At 68.5% G+C, this 17,232-nt stretch overlaps 2 protein-coding genes across 2 annotated transcripts; both read left to right on the top strand.

Annotated features, from left to right (window-relative positions):
• The first annotated feature begins 413 nt into the window (after nucleotides 1-413).
• Nucleotides 414-6,394, top strand: LOC142060843 (B-cadherin). The gene is made up of 15 exons (XM_075101135.1): nucleotides 414-611; nucleotides 2,407-2,561; nucleotides 2,646-2,765; nucleotides 2,959-3,114; nucleotides 3,194-3,338; nucleotides 3,466-3,641; nucleotides 3,725-3,853; nucleotides 3,936-4,121; nucleotides 4,196-4,440; nucleotides 4,519-4,661; nucleotides 4,862-5,086; nucleotides 5,176-5,394; nucleotides 5,507-5,637; nucleotides 5,722-5,868; nucleotides 6,002-6,394. Exons 1-15 carry the CDS (start codon nucleotides 467-469, stop codon nucleotides 6,212-6,214), a joined length of 2,535 nt encoding a protein of 844 aa, XP_074957236.1. The 5' UTR covers nucleotides 414-466; the 3' UTR covers nucleotides 6,215-6,394.
• Nucleotides 6,395-7,404: 1,010 nt separating this feature from the next.
• On the top strand, nucleotides 7,405-16,940 carry CDH1 (cadherin 1). The gene is made up of 16 exons (XM_075101102.1): nucleotides 7,405-7,556; nucleotides 7,662-7,776; nucleotides 11,667-11,893; nucleotides 12,004-12,135; nucleotides 12,227-12,382; nucleotides 12,455-12,599; nucleotides 12,731-12,903; nucleotides 13,276-13,404; nucleotides 13,521-13,706; nucleotides 13,792-14,036; nucleotides 14,154-14,296; nucleotides 14,427-14,651; nucleotides 14,862-15,083; nucleotides 15,161-15,291; nucleotides 15,562-15,705; nucleotides 15,852-16,940. Exons 1-16 carry the CDS (start codon nucleotides 7,497-7,499, stop codon nucleotides 16,062-16,064), a joined length of 2,646 nt encoding a protein of 881 aa, XP_074957203.1. The 5' UTR covers nucleotides 7,405-7,496; the 3' UTR covers nucleotides 16,065-16,940.
• The last annotated feature ends 292 nt before the right edge of the window (nucleotides 16,941-17,232 follow it).

Below are 17,232 nucleotides of genomic sequence, written 5' to 3'. Positions count from 1 at the left end.
CGGGGGGGCGGTGGTACCGGAGGCACCGGGAGGGGCGAACGGAGGTACCGGGATGCCCGGGCGGTGCCTACGGGGCTGCGAAGGGGTACCGGGACGGGGGCAGCGCCGGGGGGACGGAGGTACTGGCGGGTACTGGGGGAGAGCCTGGGGGTCCACGGGGCGTACCAGGGTGTCCCGGGGTGTACCGGGGGGTCCCGGGTGGCGCCTAGGGGTCCCCAGTATGTATCCGGGGGTACCGGGTGGTCCCTGGGGGATACCGGGGTGTACGGGGGGGGGGACCCCAGGGGGGTCCCCGGTTGGTACCGGAGGTGAACCGGGCGGTAGCGGGGGGTACCGGGGGCCGCTCTCCGGGGCGGAGCGGGGCGGTACCTGGGCGGCCGCCGCCTCACCTGGAGCGGGGCGCTGCAGCGGGCGGGGCGGGGCGGAGCGGGCGGGCGGCGGCCGGAGCGGCGGCGGCGGACGGGCCATGCGGGAGCCGCGCTCCGGGCTCTGCCCGCTCTTCATCCTCCTCTTCCTCCTCCCGGCCCTGCCGGCGGCCGCCGCGCTCGCCGCTGCCCCGGCCCGGCCGTGCGACCCCCCGGGGCTCCGCCGCGGGCCGCTCCCGGCATCAGGTAACCGGCGCCGTCGGGGCGAGGCTCCACCCGGTCCCCCGGGACCCCTCCGCCATCCCCCCGGGATCCCGCGGGATGCGCGGTGGGGGGACACCGGCCCCGAGGGGCCGGGGCCGGGATCGGGCGCCGGTGGGGCGGGCGGGCGGGCCGTGCCCCCGGGTGCGGGCTGGACTCGGCTGGACCCGGCTCGGCTTTGCCCCCCGGCTGTGGGGCCGGGTGTGCCCCCCCGGGCCGCGGGGTCGGTGCTTTTCGGGGGGGGCTGGCGCTTCTCAGCGTGTGGGGCTGGCCGGGGTCTCCCCGGGCTGTAGGGCTGGACCGTGGGGCGAGTCCTTCCCTGGGCGTGGGACCAGGCTGTGGGGCTGGCCTGGGCTCCTGCACTCTAGGGCAGTGTCCATCGCAGCAGTGGGGCCGGGCCGTGGGGCTGGCAGTGCCCAGTCTGCCCATCTGGCTCCGCCAGGGCTGGTGCCCCTGGTCCAGCCATGGGGCACCCGCCAGCAGCGCCGGGGCAGAGCTGGGGCCCCGCAGGGTGGGCACCCAACGCCAGGCTGGCGATGGGGCTGGGTGCCCTCGGAGCCGCCCTCCCCGCTGTGGGCAGGAGCGTGGCACCGTGGCCTGTGGAGTCCGGCCGGCCCACGCCGGTGCTGGGCAAGGGCTCGCTGCCACCGGCTCTTGGCCCGGTGTTGCCTCGGCCTGTTCGCCCCGTTCGCTCGGCAGCGTCCCAGGGGAGCGGGGCTGCTCGGGTACCACAGCCGGAGCCAGCGCTCACCTAATGGCTGCAGAGCACTAAAAGCACTCCTTGGCGGTAAGTGCTCTCGCCGTGTGCCAGGACGGGCCCTGACCTCTGCCCGCTTTGGACGCCGCGTCCCGCTTCCTTCGGCCAAGCTGCCGGGAGCAGAGCTGGGCTCTGCTGGGCCCTGCTGGGCCCCCGCCACGCAGCTGCAAAACCCTTCCGTGGGCAGCTCGCAGCCCGGGCACCGGCCGTGCGGTTCCGCCGCCGCACTGAGCGGACACGGTGCCATGTGGGCTCTGCTTGGAGGGACCCCAAGGGCATGGCGGGGTCTGGCCACCCAAGCCAGGGCTGGAGCCAGGCTCTGGACCCCAGCCCTGCTGTGCTGCCTGGCCTGTTGGTGGGGAGCACGTCTGGGGGCTCCCCACAGCGGGTGCTGGGGGCTCCTCGTGCCCCAGCACCGCTTGCCAGGGTGGCTGGAGCCCTTCCAGCCCCACCGATGTCCCTTAACGCCACCATCGTGACTGGGATCGGCCCTCGGCGCTGCCCTCCAGGCAGGGCCCTGCCATCGCCCCGGGGCTGGCTCCCTGCCCCATTGTGGGGCAGCTGTGGGGCACAGCTCTCCTCACCCCACGCCAAGTCTCCCCCTGCTCCCGTAGCCCCCGGTCCCTGCTCCCTTCCCTGCTCTCCCGGGCGGCCTCTTGCTGCCGCCGGAGCTGGCTCAGCCCCGCTAATCCCCTAATCCTGCCGCCCGGCTGGGGGTGCGGGGGCCTGGGCCGCATCCAGCGCGGGGCTGGGGGGGGGACGACCTGTGCTGAGCCCCATGTGCCGGCCATGGGGGGGCTGGGAGCCCCGGGGGGGTGTGGGTGACACACTGGGTGGGGGCTGGGGCAGGGCTCTGCCTGCCCAGGAATTTCCCTTCATCTACGAAACAAAGCCAAAACCTCCGCCCGCGCCCGGCATCCCCTGCCCTGGGGGGCGCGGGGTCCTGGGGCTGCTGGCACGGGGCGGGGGGGGCTCGGGGACAGGTTCCCCCCACGGCTGACGTGACCCCCTGTCCCCTCGCAGCGAGCTCCGTGGGGCCGGACCGGACGGAGAAGCCCGGTGTCAGGGTGTGGGGGGACGGGGGCCCCGTGCAGCCGGGCGATGCCGTTGCCCCCCGGGGTGCTGCCGGCTGGCCGGACCCTGCCACGGTGCCTGTAAGGAGCAGGCGCTCCCCCCAGGTAATGTTCCCTGCCTGCTGCCCCCCCGCCCCATCCTGTGACCCCCCCCAACGGCTGCCACTTACCCGTTCCTTCATACTGCAGGAGGTTCCCGAGGCTGCCGGGGCTCACACCGCACCCAGGAGGCAGAAGAGGGACTGGGTGATCCCCCCCATCAAGGTTCCTGAAAATGAGAGGGGCCCCTTCCCCAAAAAGCTGGTTCAGGTATGGGGAAGTCGGCCCGGGCGGGGGCTGGGGGTCCAGGCGTGGGTGTGGGTGCTGGGGAGGGGTCTGTTCCCCCTGCCTCTGGGCATCGAGGGTGGGAGCGATGCTGGCGGTGGCTTTTCCCCCTGCATTGGGGCAGGGTGCGTGGTGGGGGGGCAGGGTGGTACTGAGCCCCCTCCATGTCTCCTCCCAGATCAAATCCAACCGGGACAGAGACACCAAGATCTTCTACAGCATCACGGGGCAGGGGGCGGACGCTCCCCCTGAGGGCGTCTTCACCATCGAGAAGGAGTCGGGCTGGATGAAGGTGACGCAGCCGCTGGACCGGGAGGACATTGACAAGTACCATGTAGGTCCCTGCTGGGGGGTGCCACAGTGCACCGGGGTGCTGTACCGGCCCCCCCCCCGCTCACCCCTCCGCCCCACAGCTCTTCTCCCACGCCGTGTCTGAGAACGGCAAACCGGTGGAGGAGCCGATGGAGATCATAGTCACGGTGACGGACCAGAACGACAACAAGCCCCAGTTCACGCAGGAGATCTTCAGGGGCTCCGTGCCGGAGGGCGCTTTGCCAGGTGTGCCACGGGGTAGCTCTGCCTCCCACCAGCCACGTCCCTTGGGGAGAGCCCCGGGACCTTGCCGTGGGGTATGTGGGTGCCCCGTGTCCCCTGCACCCCACTCACTGTGATGTCCCTTGCCCAGGCACCTCCGTGATGCAGGTGATGGCCACGGACGCGGATGATGCCGTGGAAACCTACAACGGCGTCATCGCCTACTCCATCCTCGGCCAGGAGCCGCGGGAACCCCATCCCCAGATGTTCACCATCAACAGGGCCACCGGCACCCTCAGCGTCATCGCCAGTGGCCTCGACCGGGAGGTGGGCTCTGCAGCACCGCGGGGTGGGCGGCCCCGGCCCCAGGCGGGGGGCTGACGGGATGTCCGTCTGTCTGTCTGCTGCAGCGCGTTCGGGAGTACACGCTGACTGTGCAGGCAGCTGACATGGACGGTGAGGGGCTGACTGCGACGGCGCTGGCAGTGATCGAGATTGCAGACACCAACGACAACGCCCCTGAGTTTGACCCCAAAATGGTAAGGGGGGGCTCCCCCCCGTCCCCACGGGCCGGGCCGGTGCCCGCTGCGCTGCGGCGCTGACAGTGCCCCTGACCCGCAGTACGAGGCAGCCGTGCCGGAGAACGAGGCCGGGCGGGAGGTGGCCCGGCTGGCCGTCACCGACCTGGACGAGCCGAGCACGCCGGCGTGGCGAGCCGTCTACTCCATCCTGCGCGGCAACGAGGGAGGCGCCTTCGCCATCGCCACTGACCCCACCAGCAACGAGGGCATCCTCCGCACCGCCAAGGTGTGCGTGTGTGCCCCCACCTCCCCCCGTCACTCCCTGCTGTGGGGTGCTGCCCGTCTCCTCCCCTCTCCCAGGGTCTGGACTACGAGGCTAAGAAGCAGTTCGTGCTTCACGTGGCCGTGAGCAACGAGGCCCCCTTTGCCGTGAAGCTGCCAACAGCCACCGCCACGGTGATGGTCAACGTGGAGGATGTCAATGAGGCGCCCATCTTCGACCCACCAGTGCAGCTCGCCCGGGTGCCGGAGGACGTGCCGCCGGGGCAGACCCTCGCCTCCTGCACGGCCCAGGACCCCGACAAGGCCCAGGGGCAGAGGATCAAGTGAGTGGGGTTGGAGTTGAGGTCTGGGGGTCCCCCCGCCACCCGCCGCTGCAGCACCATCTCCCCTCTGCCCCCCAGGTACCTGATGGGGCACGACCCAGCAGGCTGGCTGGCCGTGCACCCCGAGAACGGCCTCGTGATGGCACGGGACCACCTGGACCGCGAGTCCCCCTTCACCAAGAACAGCACCTACGCCGCTGTGCTGCTGGCTGTGGACGATGGTGAGGGCTGTGAAAGGGGCCCTTGTTCCCGCTGTCCCGCATGAGGGACACGTGCTGCGTCACTGGGAACCACATCCCAGCTCCGGCACAGAGCGGTGCTGGGGGCTGCCTGTTCCCACCCCTGCTCGGGGCATCCCTGGCCCCGTGAGGGTCCTGGTTATTTTTGGGGAGCCCCCCTTCAGCATCGCTCCTCCCCGCAGGCTCACCGCCCGCCACGGGCACCGGCACCCTGCTTCTCACCCTGCTCGATGTGAACGACCACGGCCCGGAGGCTGAGCCCCGGGACATCACTGTCTGCAACCGCAGCCCCCAGCCCCAGGTCCTCACCGTCACCGACAGGGACCTGCCCCCTAACACCGGCCCCTTCCGCGCCGAGCTCAGCCACGGCTCCAGGGACAGCTGGGCCGTGGAGGTCGGCGACGAAGGTAACATCGGGGGGATGCTCGGCACGAGGGAGGCTGCGCCACGGCGGCGTTACTGGTGTGTCCCCCCGCAAGCCGCCTGTCTCGTGCAGGTGACACGGTCACACTGCGGCTGGTGGCACCACTGGAGCCGAAACTCTACAGCGTCTACCTGCGGCTTCTCGACCAGCCGGGCAAAGCCCAGCTCACCGTCGTCAGCGCGCGGGTCTGCGACTGCGAGGGGCCAGTCCATAGCTGTCCCCAGCCACCCCTGCCTGCCACCGGCCTGCCCTTCGTCCTTGCCGCCCTGGGCGCCCTCCTGGCCTTGCTGCGTGAGTGGGGGGTCCCCGGTGGTCCCGGGGCTGCGGGGCTGCACACCCGCCCCACCACCATGGGGCAGAGGGCTGGGGGGGACGTCCCCGCTAACACAGCTGCTCCCCCCAGTCATCCTGCTGCTGCTGCTGCTCTTTGTGAGGAGGAGGAAGGTGACGAAGGAGCCGCTGCTGCTGCCTGAGGACGACACGCGGGACAACATCTTTTACTACGGGGAGGAGGGCGGTGGGGAGGAGGACCAGGTGGGTGTCCTGGGGGGCCAATGCCAGCGCAGGTGGCACGACCCTGCTCCTCTCCATTGTGTGTGTGTGTGTGTCCCCACCCAGGACTACGACCTGCGGCAGCTGCACCGGGGCCTGGACGCCCGCCCCGAGGTCCTGTTTCGCAATGATGTGGCCCCCACCCTCCTCCCGGCCCCCCAGTACCGGTCCCGGCCCGCCAACCCCGATGACATCGGTACCTTCATCGAGGAGGTGAGCCCTGACCCTGGAGGGGACGGGGGGCACACGGGGTGTGTTGCTGCTGTGCCCCCCATCTGTGCTGGCACTCTTGGTGCATCCCCAGCCTGGAGGGGACGGGTGCTGACCCCTCTGCCCCCCTCCCCAGAACCTGAAGGCGGCCGACACAGACCCCACGGCCCCCCCTTACGACTCCCTGCTCGTGTTCGACTACGAGGGCAGCGGCTCGGAGGCCACCTCGCTCAGCTCCCTCAACTCCTCCGCCTCCGACCGCGACCAGGACTACGACTACCTCAACGACTGGGGCAGCCGCTTCAAGAAGCTGGCGGACCTCTACGGCGGCGGGGAGGAGGACGACTAGCAATCCCTCGGCCCCCTGCCCCCCCGCCCCACGCCTTACCACTGCCCGTGCCTTGGGGCTGCCCCCTCCCGCCGTGCTCCCCACCTCGGCGCCAGCCCCCTCACCTTCCTCTCCTGTATCTTTCTTGGTTGTTTTAGATTATTTTTTTTAAATGTATGAAATAAAGGTAGTGTGACGCTAGGGATGAGGTGAGCGGGTGCTGGTGTAAGTTTTAATAAAAAAAAAGTGTTGTTTTTTTTTTAAAAAAAAAGGCTCCAGCCTCTGCATGGCGTTGTGCCCTGGGAGAGGGTGCTGGGGGGCTGCGGCCTGCCCTGGGGGTCAGTGCTGACCCCAGCCTCACCATGTATTCCCCCCCCAGCCCCAATGTGGTCCCCCCAGACCCCCCCCAGCAGCACCTGCCTGCTCCTGGCCCCGGTGTGGGACTCGCAGGCATCACCTCTACGGGGGGCAGCACCCATGGCCTGCCGGCAGCGGGGGGTCCCCCAGGGTACCTCTGTCCCCCGTGGGGTGCGGTGCAAGTGCTGGTGGGCACTGGGAGGGCGCCGTGGGAGTAGCACTGGTGGCACTGGGCGTTCATGGTGCGATATCCCTCCTGGCCCTAAGATTATCCCGGACCCCTGCCCGCCTGCAGCCCCCCTGCTGCCACCCCATCGCCCCGGGTGACCCTCACCCCTGGCATGGCGGGGCAGGCACGGCAGCTCCCCGGCCGCAGCGGGACCCCGGCCTGGCCGCACGGCTCCCAGTTAGCCCATTAACCACTGGGGGCCGAGGGCCTTGCTGGGCAGGTGGCTGGGGGGGACGCCCGCTCCCCCCGGCCGGGCTCAGCCCCGGGAGCCGTGGGGCGGCCGGTGGCACCGGGGTCCCTCCGTGCCGTGGGGTGCCCCCTTTGCTGTGCCGGGGGATGCGGGGAGGGGTGCTGGGAGGGACGGGGGCTGCAGCACCCCGGGGCGGCCCGTGGGACTTTCCGTCCCGCGTGGGACCCCCGGGTGCCCCGTTTGCCCCCCGCGGGGTGGGTGCCCGCACACGCCCCCCCCAAATCTCCCATACCCCGAACGGGCACCCACGGAGCTCCCGGGCCGCACGGCTGCCGCGGGGTGTACCGGGGGGTACCGGGGGCGGGGAGGGGGGGGGCGGCAACGCCTCCCGGCAGGGCGGGGCGGATCCCCGGGGGGGCGGGGCGGCACCTGCGGGGCGGGACCGGGAGCGGGAGCGGACCCACCTGCGGCTCCTCGGCGGCAGCGCCCCGATCCCTCCGGCCCCGCACCGGCACCGGCAGCCAGCCATGGGGCGGTGGGGTGGCTGCCCGGCCCCGCTCTTCCTCCTCTTCCTCGTCCTGCTCCAGGTGAGGGATGGGAAAGGGGATCCAGCCCGGGACCCTGCCCGGGACCGGGGGGTCCTGCCCGGGGCGGCGGGACCCTTGCCGGGACTGACGGCTCTCTCCGGGCAGGCCGGCCGCCGGCGGTGCGAGCGGGCAGCGCCGTGCCAGCCCGGCTTCGCCACCGAGACCTTCGCCCTCGCCGTGCCGTGGGACAGCGTGGCGGCGGGACGGGTGCTGGGACGAGGTAAGGTGGGGAGCCCTGGGGACGGGCTGGCTGCGTGGCACGGGGGTGGTCGCCGGGACGGAGCCGTGGCCGTGGGACGGGCTGGGTGCGTGGCGCTGGAGTGCGCCATGGGGGACGAAACTGTGGCCGTGGGACAGACTGGGTGCGTGGCGCTGGAGTGCGCCATGGGGGACGAAGCTGTGTCTCCATGCCCGTGTGGCACTGGGGTGGCGAGGGCAACAGTCTCTGCCCGGTTCCGTGGGTGGCTGTGGGGACAGGGCTATGGGGACGGTGCCATGGCGGTGGGGACAGGCTCAGTGCATGCCACCACAGGTGGCACTGGGGTCAGAGCCATGGCTGTGTGGCCGTGTACAGTGGTGGGGCTGTGCTGAAGGGCTGGAGAAGCACAGGCACCGGTGCTCCCGCCGTGGCAGGATGGCGTCGGGGCGCAGGGGGCAGCGGGTGCCTCTCCCTGGGGTGCGCCGGCGCGGGCGGCGCTGACTCAGGCGGCGCAGACCTGTTGGGGCCGGCAGGCTGGGGCGTGGGGCCACGCAGGCGCCCGTCCTGCCTCGCCCGCCTGCGGGGTCCCAGCACCCGGGGATCGCGGGGGCGAACCCGCCTTTCACAGCTGTGGAGCTGAGCCCCTAGCGTGGCCTCCCCGGGCGCTTCTTGGCATGGGGACGGTGGTGTCTCGCCATGCTGGCATAAACCCCCTGTCCTGGTGTGGCAGGTGCCGGTGCTGAACCCTGCCTGTGGCAGCTGTGCCAGGCTGGACCCCAGCTCAGGCTGCCAACAGCCTCCCTCCGCCACACACCGAGCCCTGGCCAGGGCAGCCGGGTACCCCAGTGCTGCCGGCCCTCGGGGCGCAGGGGAGGCACCGGCGAAAGGTGTGCCCAGGGATGTGGGTGCTGGGGACCCGCTGCCGCTTTGGGGTGCCCTGCACATCCCCACCCCCTGCCCCATGGGTGCTGGGGGGCTGTGCTGTGGCTGGGTGCAGGTTCCCAGGGCAGCGCTTGGGCCGTCACCATCTGCGCTGATTAATGGTCGATGGTGGTGTGAGCACCATGGTCTGCTGGGGGCGGCGGGGTGGGTGCAGGGCCAAGGGGTGCAGAGCACCGAGCGCCGCGCCGGGGGCTCCTGAACCCCCCTGGCTCTGGAAGGGCTTCGCCTGGGCTGCAGGTATCGAGGCAGGAGCTGGACCCTGCCCCACACCTCAGGAATTGCTAGTTCGTTAGCTTTCTGGTTGATCAGTAACGAAGCCACCCAGCTGCAGCAGCCTGTGTGCAATTAGGGCCGTGGCCAATACCAGGGTGATGGGCAGCCACGCAGCCTCTGCGTCTCCCTTCGGTGTCCACAGCTGGGACCTGCTGGAAATCCCCTGTCCCAGCACTCCCAGTTTCAAGTCCCTGGCAGAGACTGGGCATGGGAGGAGGGAAGGGGACGTCTGCCCGTAGGGGCAGCAGGCCAGCCTGATGATGCCCGGCCATGCGGGTGGATGAGCACGGCGGGCACTCGGCACTGCAGCCCCCACGCCACGCAGCACACCAAAGCTGGCGGCCAGGCCGCGGCGAGGGCGGGCTGACGAGCCAGCCTGTAATTAGGCTGATGAGTTGAGCGCAGTGTTTTCCCTCCAACACGTCTGGGCAGGTCCCGTGTGGCGGCTGGGCCGGGGAGGCGAATGCTTGCACGGGGGCCGCGGTGTCCCTGGGGCTGGGACGGGACCCTGTGGCTCTGCTCAGCGGCTACAGGGGGTGTCTTTGGAGTGGCATGGCCCCACGGGTCGTGGTGGGGGCTGTGATGCTTCCCCATCAGCCCTGGGAGGGGGAACCTCGAGACTCTGAGGTCACAGCGAAACTCGGTTGACGTCAGCGGGTGCGCTTACGGGATGTGCCTCTCACAGAGCCTTTGCCCCAGCCGCCCGTGGGCGGACGTGAGCCCCCACCACCGTCAGCCGCTGCCCCGGCGGTTGCACAACCTGCGCAGGGCGGGTCCACCAGGGTGGTGACACCCGGAACCGTGGCGGTGGTGGCACCCAGCTCTGCCCGTGAGTCAGCCTGTGCCCAGCCCCGGCAAGACGTCTCATGGCTTGAGGGGGCTGCCCTGGTCCCCATCCCCGTGTGGGGTCTCATCCCCCTGTTGACAGCCTGGTAATTCAGGGGGTCTGGCTGTCCTAGCGCCTCGTGGGTGGCGGCAGGGGGCCTGGAAGGGGGAGATCACCCTGAGGGACACCCCCCCCACACCCTGAGCTCCCCTCACCTCCCAGTCCAGCACTCTCAGAGAGGAGAGGGGCCCCCTGGTCCCCGCCGCTGGGAGGGGAGGGCTGGGGAAGGCTTTCCTTCAACTGAAGAGCTGGAAAAACAGGTTGTGCATGGCAGGCTGGGAAGGGGGGAGCGGGCGCTGAGCACCCAGCGCTCATTGCACCCAGTGCTGGGCTGGGGGCTGAGCACTGCCCACTCGCTGCACCCATCCGGCACGGTGCCAGGTCCCAGGTGCCAAGCACTGCACCTGCGCCCATGGGTGCCAGGGTGCCTCTCCCCACTGCCAGCCCCCACTGCGGCCGCGCCAGGCCTGTCCCAGCACATTCCTGCCCAGCCGGCCCCACTGGCTCCCACAGCCTTTGCTGGGGGGTCTCGCCGTGGGGCTGAGCTGGGCTGGCATCGCGCCAGCGTGTCCGCCCTGGCTGCCCGGGCTGGGTTGGGGGCATTGCAGCAGGCAGGGGGGCAGCCCCCAGCCTGGGGTTCGGCTATCGCTCCCCACCCGCCTCCGTCCCGCCGCTGCCGAATTCCTGGGCTGCGCGAGGGCTGACGTAACCCCGTGGGGAGGCAGCACCGGCCCCGGCAATGGCGGCCCCGGCCCTGGCAGCGGCCTTATGCCCAGCATTCGGATGTGCTGCACTGCCTCCCAACCCCAGCACGTTGCCTTCCCGTGGTGAAACGCCGGCACCCGCTCCGCGCGGTGCAGGTCACGTTGGGGCCGATGGCGGCCGTGCTGGGAGAGGCTCCTGCCCGGGTGCCGCTGGCTCAAACAAACCATCTCCCAGACAAAGGGTGTTTGTTCGGGAGCTCCCAGCAGCGGAGCCCCAGCTCATGTGATGCCTGCTGACCACCGCGGTGCTGCTCGGAGCCTCCTCCCGGGCTGGCTGCGGCCCCCCACGTGCTGGTCCCAGCTTCTACCGCGCCCCAGCAGGGTGCCAGGCTGGTGACGCCAGGACGCCATCTGCCCTGGTCTGTGGTGGGTGCTTGTTGTCCCCTGGGACCCCCCGCAGCAGAGGCGTCGGAGGGGCCGAAGGGTGCCCGGGCAGGCTGGGTGCCCCGGCTGCTGCCCTGCGCCAGGGTGCACCGGGGCCGGCACCTTCCTGCCACACAGGCTGATGTCCCCCTCCTGCAGCCAGAGCCGTCCCTGCTGCAGACATGTGGCCGTGGTCACTGGCCATGCGGGGGCTTGGGGACCCCCATGGGTCCCCAGTCACTGGGGTACTGTAACCCACCGGCCTGTGGTGCCCTGTGGATCAGCCCTGGCAGCCCCTGGGGCCCCCCGGCAAGGCGGCTGGGTGCCAGCACAGGTGAGCAGGCACTGACCTTGTTTTTACTTGAAAAGCAGCCAGAGCAGTGCCAGCACCCTCTGCCCGCTGCCACGGGCACGGCAGCGGTGACGCAGGGGTGCACCGTGCGGGGATGTGATGCGTGCGGTGCCGTGCTGTACGCGGTGCTATCGACAGGGCTGTGCCACGCACAGCGGGGGCGTGCTGTGCTCGGGTGCCACGGGCAGGCAGGGATCGCGTGGTAGGACAGGTTGTGCCATGCCCGGTCCCACACCGAAGCCACGACAGGGATGCGCTGTGCGTTGTGCTGCGCGTCCTGCCCTGGGGCAGCTCCACAAGCCCCCTGCCCACTCGCTCTCCCTGTCCCCAGTGAGCTTTGCAGACTGCGGCGAGCGGCGGCATGCCGCGTACCTCTCGGATGACAGGCGCTTCAGGGTGAGCAGGAACGGTGTGGTCTCAGCGACCCGGCCCGTGCAGCTCCAGGGGCAGGACATCAGCTTCTCCATCCACACCTGGGATGCCGCAGGCACGCGCCATTCAGCCAGGGTGACCCTGCGCAGGCAGCAGCACCATCACCGCCACCGCCATCAGCGGCAGGTAAAGCGTAGCCCCTCTCCCCTGGGGTTGCTGCAGCCCCTCTCCCCCAGGCAGAGCTTGCAGACGGCTTGGCATGGTGCTGGCGCCGAGCTGAGCCACTTGCCCTACAGGACGCGATGCCCGATGTGCTGATCTTCCCCGAGCCTGGCCACGGCCTCCGGCGGCAGAAGAGGGACTGGGTCATCCCCCCCATCAACTGCCCCGAGAATGAGCGGGGACCCTTCCCCAAGAAGCTGGTGCAGGTACGTGGCCCTGCGGGGAAGGGGCGCAGGGCAGGGGGGTCCCTGGAGCACCGGGCCCCCCCTGACACCCCTCCCCCCGCCTTGCCACCAGATCAAATCCAACAAGGACAAGGAGACCAAGGTTTTCTACAGCATCACGGGGCAGGGGGCGGACACCCCCCCCGTGGGTGTCTTCACCATCGAGCGGGAGACGGGGTGGCTGATGGTGACGAAGCCGCTGGACCGGGAGGAGATCGATAAATACATTGTGAGTGGGGGGGCTGGGATGGGGAGGGGGCAGTCCCCGGGACCGTACACAGGCTGATGGTGCCTCCCGCAGCTCTTGTCCCACGCCGTGTCGGCCAGCGGGCAGCCTGTGGAGGACCCCATGGAGATCATCATCACCGTGACGGACCAGAACGACAACCGGCCTGTATTCACCAAGCAAGTCTTCATCGGCTACATTGAGGAGAATGCAAAGCCAGGTGCGTGGGGGACCGGCGAGCCAGGGGCCCCATGGCCGCGGCCACACAGAGCCCTGAGCCAGAGCTGTGCTGGGGTGTCCAATGGCTTTTGTCCCACGAGTAACATCTCCTCTGCTTGTCCCCATGCCCAGGCACGTCTGTGATGACCGTGAACGCCACGGATGCAGACGATGGGGTCAATGTGAACAATGGCATCATCGCCTACTCCATCGTCAGCGAGGAGCCCAAAAGCGCACAACAGATGTTCACAATCAACCCGCAGAAGGGCATCATCAGCGTCATTGGCACGGGGCTGGACCGGGAGGTGGGCACACTCACCGCGTCCCAGGGGACTGCACGGCAGCTCCGTGGTGGGACTTGCAGCGGGGAGCCAGTGATGCTGGAGCCCTGGTGTCTGGCCAGTTTGGGGACTTGCCATCTGTGGGTCACTGGCCCCCGCTCTGGGGGTGTCTGCAGTGCCAAGCCCATTGGGGATCTGCGCTGGGGACGTTGCAGGGACCCTCAGCCCTGCCGAGCCCTGGGAGCGGGTGACTACCCACCCTTTGGGTGGGTAGCGGGGATGTCAGCAAGCGTGTGTGGCTGGAGAAGGGTGGAAGAGCAGGCAGGTGATGCCCCTGGAGGAGGGGGACACGCCGGACCCCATCCCTGCCCTAACCGTGGTGATTTCGGCTTGCAGACCACTCCCAACTACACGCTGATCATCCAGGCTGCGGACCAGGAGGGCACTGGCCTGACCACCACCGCCACCGCCATTGTGGAAGTCACCGATGCCAACGACAACCCTCCCATCTTTGACCCCACCATGGTATCCGAGCCGGCTCCCGCGAGCCGCTGCCCTCCCTGGGCTGTCATGGCACGAGCCCCCCTGTCCTGGGATGCCTGGGACCCTGCGGGTGACTGTCCCCATCCCCTCTCTTGCAGTACGAGGGGACAGTAAACGAGAACGAGGTGGGGGTGGTGGTGGCCCGACTGCATGTGACAGACCGGGACATGCAGGGCTCCCCTGCCTGGCAAGCCGTCTACCGCATCAAGAGTGGGGACCAGGACGGCGACTTCAGCATCACCACCGACCCCAAAAACAATGATGGCATCCTGAAAACTGCCAAGGTGGGTCCTGCCGTCATGCAGCTGCCCCGGTGTTGGCTGCCTCCCTGTAGGTGCTACCCGGCTCCTCTCTTCTGCCCCTTTCCAGGGCCTGGATTATGAGACCAAGAACCGGTACAACCTCGTGGTGACAGTGGAGAATGCCGTCCCCTTCACCGTGTCCCTGCCACTTTCCACGGCCAGTGTCCTTGTTATGGTCGGAGACACGAATGAAGCCCCCATCTTCGTGCCCCCAGTCAAGAAGGTGGAGGTGATGGAGGACCTGCCACTGGGGCATCAGGTCACCTCCTACACGGCCCAGGACCCAGACAAGGATCAGAGGCAGAAAATCACGTGAGTGGTGGGGGTTGGTGGTGGTGGGCAATGCTGGGGTGCCCAGGGGCCTGTGCTGTGCGCCCCTTCCCACCCGGCAGAGCGTCTCCCCCCGCAGTGACCCCTTGTTTGCCCCAGGTACCGCATGGGTAGCGACCCCGCGGGGTGGCTGGCCATCGACCCCGAGAACGGCATCGTCACAGCAGCCCAGCCGCTGGACCGGGAGTCAGTGCACGCCATCAACAGCACCTACAAGGCCATCGTCCTGGCTGTAGACAGTGGTGAGGAGCACCCTGCCTTGCCCTTCAGGAAGGGTTGCTGCCACCCACCCATGTCCCACCGGGGCTCCTGGGACAGGGGTTGGGACCAGGACCCCTTCCCCAGGCGCCTTGCTAACCCCTGGTCCCACAGGGTCGCCATATGCCACCGGCACGGGGACGCTGCTCCTCCTCCTCCAGGACGTGAACGACAACGGGCCCATGCCGGAGCCCCGGAAATTTGACATCTGCAACCAGCAGCCCGAGGAGCAGATGCTGAACATCATTGACAAAGACCTGCCGCCCAACACCTACCCCTTCCAGGCAGCGCTGGAGCACGGCTCCGGCACCAACTGGACCGTCGGGCTGTCCGGACAAGGTATGTGCTCCCACCTTTGGCGTGGGGCAGTAGGGGATGCCGAGTGAGGCCAGATCCCGGACCCCCTTGGCTCTCTGCGCTCCCCTGCGTGTAGCTGGTGCTGGCCCCTGTGAATGGGGAAATGCCACGTGGCAAAGCCCTGCACCGGTGCCCCCACACTGGGGAGCGAGGACCTGTCTCTGACCCCAACCCCTCTCTCTACTGCGCAAGACCTGGTGGTGCTGAAACCGAAGAAGGAGCTGGAGCCAGGGGACTACAGCATCTTCCTGAAGCTGACGGACGGGCAGGGCAAGGCGCAGGTGACGCTGATCAAAGCCCAGGTGTGCGACTGTGAAGGGCCGGTCAAAAACTGCGTGCGGCGAGCGATGATCGCTGACAGCCTGGGTGTCCCTGCCATCCTGGGCATCCTGGGGGGCATCCTGGCGTTGCTGAGTGAGTACTGGGGGATGGGGATGGGGTCAGGGCCCCCCTTGCCCCGCCATCCTGACACCGGTACCCTCTGCTCGCAGTCCTGCTGCTGCTGCTCTTGCTCCTCGCCAAGCGGAGGAAGGTGGTGAAGGAGCCGCTGCTCCCGCCCGAGGATGACATGCGGGACAACGTCTACCACTACGACGAGGAGGGCGGCGGCGAGGAGGACCAGGTGGGATGCCTGTGCCAGGCCGGGCCCTGCTCGTGGGGCCACTGTGGCCCCCTCCCTGCGGCAGGTGGTGGCCTTGCTCCCTGAGCCACAACGGGCTCTTGGGGTGCACAAGGCTGCTGTGGAGCTGCTCGTCCCCATGTCCCCTGCTGTGGTCACCGGTGTCCCCGGTCCTTCCTGCCCTGGGGTAGCCAGTGGCATGTCCTGGCACGGCACTGCCCGTGGCTGTCCCTCGAGCATCATCTCCTCGTGTCCCCCCCCCCCCCCCCCCAGGACTATGACCTGAGCCAGCTGCACCGGGGCCTGGATGCCCGCCCTGAGGTGATCCGCAATGATGTGGCTCCCCCGCTGATGGCTGCCCCCCAGTACCGGCCCCGGCCCGCCAACCCTGACGAGATCGGAAACTTCATCGATGAGGTGAGCCCTGACCCTGCACGGTGCTCCTGGGGGACGACTGGGGGGCTGAAGCCCCCATCTGTGCCAGCACCATCGGGGCATCCCCCAGCCAGTGGCAGCCCCAGCCTGGAGGGGACGGGTGCTGACCCCTCTGCCCCCCTCCCCAGAACCTGAAGGCGGCCGACACAGACCCCACGGCCCCCCCTTACGACTCCCTGCTCGTGTTCGACTACGAGGGCAGCGGCTCGGAGGCCACCTCGCTCAGCTCCCTCAACTCCTCCGCCTCCGACCGCGACCAGGACTACGACTACCTCAACGACTGGGGCAGCCGCTTCAAGAAGCTGGCGGACCTCTACGGCGGCGGGGAGGAGGACGACTAGCACCCCCCTACCCCAGCACCCCCCTGGCCGGCAGCCGCCCGGTGCAGGTGGCTTCACCTCATTTCACCCCACTGGAATCACGTTGGCTTTCACCCAGGGGGTGGCCAAACCCCCCCTGCAACACCCCTTCAACCTGGTGTCCATGTCCCCCTCCTCCAGCACAGGGGAAGCTTGGGGTCACCGGGGATGGGGAGGGGGTGGTTTCTGTGGTGCCTGTGTGCTTCCTGGCCCCCCCTTGGCTCCAGGCAGGGCATGGAGCCATTCGGTCCCTTCCCCATCCTGAGGCTGAGGCGCTCCTGGCTGCACGGGCCAGGATCAGCTCCTCTTCCCTGGTGGGGACAGGCTCCCGCCGCCTCCCTCCCTTCGCTGTAGGGGGAAGGGGTTTCTTTGGTGTTCTCCAAAACACCTCGTGCCCCCAGCCCTGACACAACCGCCAACCTGCTGCCCCATTCAGCTTGTGAACCCAGCGCCGGAGAAGTGGGGCGGCCCCAGCACCGCGCCTCCGCTGGAGCGGGGCAAAGTGATCGATAAAACACAGACCAAAGATGTGTCATCATGAACTATATGGGAGGGAATTATATTTGATAGAGTACTTTTCAGGCAGATTTCTATTTTTCTGTGTCCCAGATTATGATATGGTTTCCTTCTGTGTCGTGCCAGGTGTAATTATTGTGCAGTCAATGAAAGGCGCTTTTGGAAATCAAACCGATTTACTGAAATTCTGAACTCTGTGTTTAGCTGTTGTCGGGATTTGTATTTTTTTATCATGGGAAAAGGGTCTGATGTGGGCTGGGAAACCAGCAATAGTCTAGCGTTAATTGACTGTATGCGTTTTATATAAAATTGAAATAATAAATTGTTTTAAGAAAACTAAAACTCCTTTTCTCTGTGGGTGGCTCTACTGATTTCACTGCCTCTGTCTGTGCTCAGAGGTTGGCCTGCCCTGCAGCGAGCTGTTCCTCGGCGTGGATACGGCTGCTGACGCCTCCAAAGGGCAGCCGGTGAACGCCCAGCTCTGTTACATGGACAGAGCCATACCAGAGCACGTGTCTTCTCATCACCAGGGCTAGCAGCTAACAGCAGGTCACGGCTGTGCCTTTCACTGCGTCTGCCGGAACAAGCCCTAGGGAAAGGAGGAGCAGGACATGGCGTGAAAGCTGGGCTTGTG

Source organism: Phalacrocorax aristotelis, chromosome 8 (genome assembly GCF_949628215.1).
Source record: "Phalacrocorax aristotelis chromosome 8, bGulAri2.1, whole genome shotgun sequence".
Lineage (NCBI taxonomy): Eukaryota > Metazoa > Chordata > Aves > Suliformes > Phalacrocoracidae > Phalacrocorax > Phalacrocorax aristotelis.
This window is presented reverse-complemented; position numbering and strand designations above follow the sequence as displayed.